This window comes from Cherax quadricarinatus, chromosome 22 (assembly GCF_038502225.1).
Source record: "Cherax quadricarinatus isolate ZL_2023a chromosome 22, ASM3850222v1, whole genome shotgun sequence".
Classification (NCBI taxonomy): Eukaryota; Metazoa; Arthropoda; class Malacostraca; order Decapoda; family Parastacidae; genus Cherax; species Cherax quadricarinatus.
This window is the reverse complement of record NC_091313.1, coordinates 18,246,007-18,254,095: the sequence shown is the minus strand read 5'-3', so window position 1 is coordinate 18,254,095 and position 8,089 is coordinate 18,246,007. Positions and strand designations below refer to the sequence as shown.

General features: G+C 42.1%; 1 protein-coding gene across 4 annotated transcripts in view; it reads left to right on the top strand.

Annotated features, from left to right (window-relative positions):
• The window catches only part of f (espin protein forked), a 638,438-nt gene that overhangs the window by 341,214 nt on the left and 289,135 nt on the right, over positions 1 to 8,089 (top strand). Inside the window, exon 1 of one of the 4 annotated variants that reach the window (XM_053778211.2) lies at positions 5,865 to 6,501. The exons of the other annotated variants lie outside the window; for them this stretch is intronic. Coding sequence (XP_053634186.2) covers positions 6,239 to 6,501 — 263 coding nt within the window. The 5' untranslated portion in view covers positions 5,865 to 6,238. Of the gene's footprint in view, positions 1 to 5,864; positions 6,502 to 8,089 lie in introns of those variants that run through there. 4 annotated transcript variants of the gene reach the window in all.

Sequence of the window (8,089 nt, the reverse complement as noted above, 5' to 3'; positions counted from 1 at the left end):
AGCACTGTCAGTGTGTAGGTACCGCAGCACGGAGAGTGAGTAGGTACCGCAGCACGGAGAGTGAGTAGGTACCGCAGCACGGAGAGTGAGTAGGTACCGCAGCACGGAGAGTGAGTAGGTACCGCAGCACTGTCAGTGTGTAGGTACCGCAGCACTGTCAGTATGTAGGTACCGCAGCACGGAGAGTGAGTAGGTACCGCAGCACTGTCAGTGTGTAGGTACCGCAGCACTGTCAGTGTGTAGGTACCGCAGCACTGTCAGTGTGTAGGTACCGCAGCACGGAGAGTGAGTAGGTACCGCAGCACTGTCAGTGTGTAGGTACCGCAGCACTGTCAGTGTGTAGGTACCGCAGCACGGAGAGTGAGTAGGTACCGCAGCACGGAGAGTGAGTAGGTACCGCAGCACGGAGAGTGAGTAGGTACCGCAGCACGGAGAGTGAGTAGGTACCGCAGCACGGAGAGTGAGTAGGTACCGCAGCATGGATCTTCTCGCAGTGAAAAAACTGCTCTAAGTCGTGAAGAAAAGTGAAAGAAAAACGAGACACTGCTTAGTTTTTTTCGGGTAATAAAGTGGAGATAAATGTATTAGTTTTCTCTTTCACTTTATCGTCTATGATTACCTATCTATGATTACCTATCTATGATTACCTATCTATGATTACCTATCTATGATTACCTATCTATGATTACCTATCTATGATTACCTATTTATGATTGGTTATTATTTGCCATCACCTATTTTCTGTAATTTTGTGCTAGCAGCTATTTCATAATTATTTATTTGCCACTACTTATTTGTGATTACATATTTGTAGTTAAAGTAGCATAGCAAATCTGATATCCCGATTTAGAGTTGAACTTGCAAATGAGTTTAGTTTCCTAGAATGTGACCCAAGGCAGTCTACTAAGGCCCTGGAGCTCGGTTACTGCCAGGGTGAACAGGGGCAGCAGGCTTGTAAGACTTCCCCATACGTATCGCCTTGCTGGAAATCGAACCCGTGACTCTTAAGTTGTGTGCAGTCTGCTCGGATTACCGTGTTACTGAGTCAGCATTAAATAGGTCTGCCTCTACTAGAGTGTGTGAAGTAGTGAATGTTAAGTAAGGTAACTGTGGTCTTTAATATCAAAATGGGTTTAAATTTACTCCTACTGTTTTTTCTTCCACCGAAATCGGCTCCAGGTTTCTCCTTAAGTCAATAAAATCCCATCGATATCTTATATATTCTGCCATTCTCATCTCTCACTAGGATGCAGCCGATATCCTGGCGGCTATTTGCTGCTAGGGCAACAGGGGTAATGGCAGGGATTGAACCCGGATACTTTAGGTGTGTGCCAAAGGCACTACAAGCTAGACTACGAGACCTTTAAAACCTTTGATACTGTTTTGTAATCGAGAAGAAAGTTAAACATTGCATGTTAATTCTATCCATTACTAGACAGAGTAACTAATAATAATGATCACAAAGGCACAATACCGTGGCAGGAACAATACACAAATAACCCGCACATAGAAGCTTACGACGACGTTTCGGTCTGACTTGGACCATTTACAAAGTCACACTGACAGTCATTGCAACTAATAATCATTGGCGAGATGGACACAACAGCATACTGGCAAAAGTGTTGAAGACAAGACAGAGGTGCAAAAACAAACATTTATTTTGACTACGTTTCGCTCTATGTAGAGCGAAATGTAGTCAGGTCGATGACTTGATGTAGCTCTGCACAAAGCTCTGCAGTTGTTTCTCTTTTTCAATACTGTAATTAGTGACCCCAGTGATCCGTTGCTTATTTGGAGGAAGTAGTTAGAGAGAGAGAGAGAGAGAATTGATTCCATCAATGTCTAATCAAGTCCTTACTTTACAAACTCTCAAGTATAATATAGAACTTTCTCTTCCCTTTCCGAGACTGTAGCATACAGTAATGAGCTTAGACGCTGATGGAGCTCAGAGTGGAGAGCTGAAGCTGAGAAATCACTGAATAAGCTGTAATAATGTTGTTGGGTAAGACACATATGCAACAGTTAGGTATCTTTATTATGAAACGTTTCGCCTACACAGTAGGCTTCTTCAGTCAAGTACAGAAAAGTTGATAGAAGCAGAAGATAATTGAAGACGATGTAATCAGTCCTTTAAGGGTGATGGACTGATTACATCGTCTTCAAGTATCTTCTGCTTCTATCAACTTTTCTGTACTTGACTGAAGAAGCCTACTGTGTAGGCGAAACGTTTCATAATAAAGATACCTAACTGTTGCATATGTCTCTTACCTAACAACCTGTCGGTATTTTATACCATTTTAATGTAATAATGTTGGTAAAATTACCGACAATAGGTAAAAGGACACAAGTGCAACAAATGTGACATTTTATTGGGTCATTAGCTGCACCTGTGTCTGTTTACCTAACACTGAGAAAGGTGATGGTCACGCAGCAATAAGAGTTATTACTGATGTTTCTAAAAGAATAAGAGTTTACGGTGGTATAACGAATGAGAGCTGCTATATTTTAACGACTAAGAGTTAATGAATGACAAGTCAAGGCAATCAAGATAAAAAATGATGGAAACAATGGTGGATAAACACATAACATTACTGAGGACAACACGAGGTAGTAGGTACACTGAGGAATGGTGCACCTAAACGTAGGTATACTGAGGGATGGTGCACCTAAACGTAGGTATACTGAGGGATGGTGCACCTAAACGTAGGTACACTGAGGGATGGTGCACCTAAACGTAGGTATACTGAGGGAGGGTGCACCTAAACGTAGGTACACTGAGGGATGGTGCACCTAAACGTAGGTACACTGAGGGATGGTGCACCTAAACGTAGGTACACTGAGGGATGGTGCACAAAAACGTAGGTACACTGAGGGATAATGCACCTAAACGTAGGTACACTGAGGGATGGTGCACCTAAACGTAGGTACACTGAGGGATAATGCACCTAAACGTAGGTACACTGAGGGATGGTGCACCTAAACGTAGGTACACTGAGGGATGGTGCACCTAAACGTAGGTACACTGAGGGATGGTGCACCTAAACGTAGGTACACTGAGGGATGGTGCACCTAAACGTAGGTACACTGAGGGATGGTGCACCTAAACGTAGGTACACTGAGGGATGGTGCACCTAAACGTAGGTATACTGAGGGATGGTGCACCTAAACGTAGGTACACTGAGGGATGGTGCACCTAAACGTAGGTACACTGAGGGATAATGCACCTAAACGTAGGTACACTGAGGGATGGTGCACCTAAACGTAGGTACACTGAGGGATGGTGCACCTAAACGTAGGTACACTGAGGGATGGTGCACCTAAACGTAGGTACACTGAGGGATGGTGCACCTAAACGTAGGTATACTGAGGGATGGTGCACCTAAACGTAGGTACACTGAGGGATGGTGCACCTAAACGTAGGTACACTGAGGGATGGTGCACCTAAACGTAGGTACACTGAGGGATGGTGCACCTAAACGTAGGTACACTGAGGGATGGTGCACCTAAACGTAGGTACACTGAGGGATGGTGCACTTAAACGTAGGTACACTGAGGGATGGTGCACCTAAACGTAGGTACACTGAGGGATGGTGCACCTAAACGTAGGTACACTGAGGGATGGTGCACCTAAACGTAGGTATACTGAGGGATGGTGCACCTAAACGTAGGTACACTGAGGGATGGTGCACCTAAACATAGGTACACTGAGGGATGGTGCACTTAAACGTAGGCACTGAGGGATGGTGCACCTAAACGTAGGTACACTGAGGGATAATGCACCTAAACGTAGGTACACTGAGGGATAATGCACCTAAAGGTAGGTACACTGAGGGATAATGCATCTAAACGTAGGTACACTGAGGGATAATGCATCTAAAGGTAGGTATACTGAGGGATGGTGCACCTAAACGTAGGTACACTGAGGGATAATGCATCTAAACGTAGGTACACTGAGGGATAATGCATCTAAAGGTAGGTATACTGAGGGATGGTGCACCTAAACGTAGGTACACTGAGGGATAATGCACCTAAACGTAGGTACACTGAGGGATAATGCACCTAAACGTAGGTACACTGAGGGATGGTGCACCTAAACGTAGGTACACTGAGGGATAATGCACCTAAACGTAGGTACACTGAGGGATGGTGCACCTAAACGTAGGTACACTGAGGGATAATGCACCTAAACGTAGGTACACTGACGGATGGTGCACCTAAACGTAGGTACACTGACGGATGGTGCACCTAAACGTAGGTACACTGAGGGATGGTGCACCTAAACGTAGGTACACTGAGGGACGGTGCACCTAAACTTGCTACCGATAATGGCGACCACAGAACACATTCGTCGACCAAATTCTACTGGAACAAGTTTTTGATTTTGATAAAGCATCTTAACTGATCTGAACGTTGTCCCAACAGAAGTTTCTTCAACAAACAGTGACTTAACATCACCGAGAGGTGAACATCTCTGTGTTTAAACTCAGGCTTACATATCTTTAATTGATAATTCCTGGGTACAGATATCCTTGACTGGTGGTGGTGATTCACATGTGATATTCATCCTAGAATAGACCCTTGTGTAGTCGGTGTATTTGTACTATACATGTATGAAAGGGTAAATAGTTCCTTTGCAGAAGAACAATATGTATAAAATAAAGCAGGAATTAGAGGAGAATAAGCCAGTTTGAGTATACCAGAGCAACGCGAGGCGGTAAATAAACTGGATATATTGTCTTGAGGTCCAGTCATGGGAGGAGTCGATACAGGGAACTGTGACACACACTGTAAAGGCTTCACATCGTTGTTATTGTTGTTGCTGTTTGTTTGCGTTACGCACACAGATATTACCATGTAATATCTGTGTGCGTAGTAGATAAATAAGACGCATGTGTAACACTTGGGTATCTTGACTGTCCAGTGCAGAGAAAACGATGTTGTGCAAGTGGCTTACACACACACACACACACACACACACACACACACACACACACACACACACACACACACACACACACACACACACACACACACACACACGCACACACACACACACTAATTGTTACACTCCCGGTTACTAGGTACTGAAGAGGGGATGCTGGTGAAGAGTTCTTGATTCAAGGGATGTGTGGCTGCCGCCTCCTTCCTCAGATCAAAGACTGAACACTTTGAACAGGTAAATATAATCGAAACATCAATGTCATGAACTTTCCAAAGGAAATACATGCCTTTATATATGGGGATTACTTTTATCACTTGTTAAACTTAAATTACCAGAAGCTTTATGGGGGCTTCAAACTGATATTTTTCATGGTAATGTAACACCTTTATTCTAATTATATTTTACATGTCCTTTAACGTAATTTAAGGTAATAAGGCCGAGGCCAGACAAATGTAGAGGAAGATAGTACTTTTTTTTTTCCTCCCATGAGCTTGAAATTACATATATTGGTGAAAGTTCCCCGGTTGGGTGTGTGTGTGTGTGTGTGTGTGTGTGTGTGTGTGTGTGTGTAGTTTTGTGGTTACTGGGGTCGAGTCAAGATTATCTTACCTCTTCATAAAGCTATGTATGAATCCTGCTTCCACTACATCACTCTCCACTCTGTTCCACTTCCTGACAACTCTATGACAGAAGAAATACTTCTCTCTGTATGTTTGTGTGTGTGTGTGTACATGTAGTCGTTTCTGGTCGCAGAGGTTAATTCTCAGCTCCTGGACCTGTATGTGTGTGACTGGGAGGGGAGTGATGAGAGAACGTTTGCACAGTTCGTGTGAGTGTTCAAGAGTGTAACTCACTCACTGACTCACTGGCTGAGTGGGTGTCGCCACTAGCGCCGCCGCTACTACTACAACCTCAGTTGTCTCCAAGTCCCGACTTCGGTCGCAAGTCCTCCCCGCTAGAGCCAAGTCCGTCCACCTAATATATTGGACTCGCTGTGTTCACGAGTCTGGCCTCTGTCTGTAGTGCGGTTCATTGTGCTGTGTGTCCTTTGATACTGATGTTCACTCACTGGAATGATTGAGTGCAAGTGTTTGCGAACATTGATGGTCTCTGTAGCGATAGTCCTCCGCCTTCCTATTAAAAGATCACTGAGTGAGCAGTAGTGTTAGCTTCGAGCTTCGAAATTCCAAGCGGAGGGAAAAATTGGCCATCAGGGGTTTCTGTGACAAAGAAGCTGTGGTATCGCGTATTCGTCACCAGCTTTAGCGAGGAGAAGCTCTTTGGGGTGACACCATCATGAGCATCAACCTGAATGTGAAGAAGCCTTCCCTCCACACCCTCCTGAAGATGGTGAGGAAGCCTCCTCCAGAGGGCATGGAGATGCCCAGTCTAGACTCCGGCCTGTACTCCATGGACACTGTTGATCTCCTCTCTCATGTCTCCTTCACCTCCTCCTCTTACACTGCCACCACCACGGTCTCCTCACACCAGGAGGCCAGGAGCCTCACTCCTACCATCCTACGCTCACATCTCTGCAAGAATCTTCGTGAGGAGAGAAGGTATAAAAAAAATCACTTCTTTAAAAATGTATCCATATTCTTCTTCTTCAGTAATCTTCGTTTACTCTGTGGCTCCACTTCCCACCGTAGGTGCAAACCAGTCTGCTGGCAGAATTAGTATATATGTATTTCAACATGTAATCTCAAAATTTTTTTAATAACGCTTAAACTTGTGGAAGTATGCCTACCAGGGCTGCTTCTTCGTGGAACAAGTGTCCTGCTGCACTGCACTGCTAATGTTTTCCAGAACATATATTAAACCTTTCCTGCAGAGCACAGTCAGTGGGGCCGCCACTGACTCATTCCTGCCAGAGAGAATCATCTGGACCTCCATTAAGGTGAAGTAATTTGGGAGAGATTACGTTTCTGCCTTAAATCAGATAATAATAGTCTGGAAAATGGTTGGGTCTCAGAACGATCACCACGTTAGGGCTTCTCACTAAAAACAATTTGAAACTGAGACTTTTCTTTCCAGACAATTTAATGCTATTAATGCGGCAGAATTCTCTCAGAGCAACACTGGTAACTAACATGACTGGTGACAAATGATGAACTGGTGAAAAATGATGAAAAAGACAGTTGTTATGAGCAACTGTGTTGAGATGTTTTGACATCGGAGAAAAGCCTGTTCAAAGGCGAAACGTCTCGCCAACTTATAAAACTGTTAATATTAGCTTAAAGCAATAATATATATATATATATATATATATATATATATATATATATATATATATATATATATATATATATATATATATATATATATATATATATATATATATATATATGCAATAAGATCACAGTAAACAGGTGATTTCAGAATATGCAAAACAACCACTCTGAAAGAATAGAGAAATTCCAAGCGCTCACATTATCAAGGAACTATGAAAGTAAAGCATACAAGGAAGCTATATAAGGGGTCAGGCCAGCACCTCACTATCAGATCCCACAACGATTAAACACCTGACGCGCGCCGACCCAACTTGGATAGGTCCTTTGCAAAACTCACCCCACAAACTATTCTACCCAAGAAAATTTAAAAATTATTTGTCCAGTGTATTATTAAATTCTTCCCAAATTCTATTAATTATAAATGGATCTAATTTATATAAACCAAAGGAAATATTCATATTATTGTCAAAACTGCTTTTTATGGAACAAGATTCAATTATATTCCTGTCGACCATGGACTTGCTTGATACAACTTTCTCAACTTTTTGAAAATCAATTGGATGGTTAAAATCTCTTACATGAATAAATAGAGCATTGGAATCTTGTCCAGTTCTAATGCTATATTTATGTTGTTTTAATCTTAGTTCGAGATTTTTACCAGTTTGACCGTAAGCGCTTGGAATTTCTCTATTCTTTCAGAGTGGTTGTTTTGCATATATATATATATATATATATATATATATATATATATATATATATATATATATATATATATATATATATATATATATATATATATATATATATATATATATATATATATATATATATATATATATATACATACATTTACGTATAATTCGTTTCCCTCAGAATGTACAAACTTTACTTAATAACCAGACGCTGTATGCTCCTA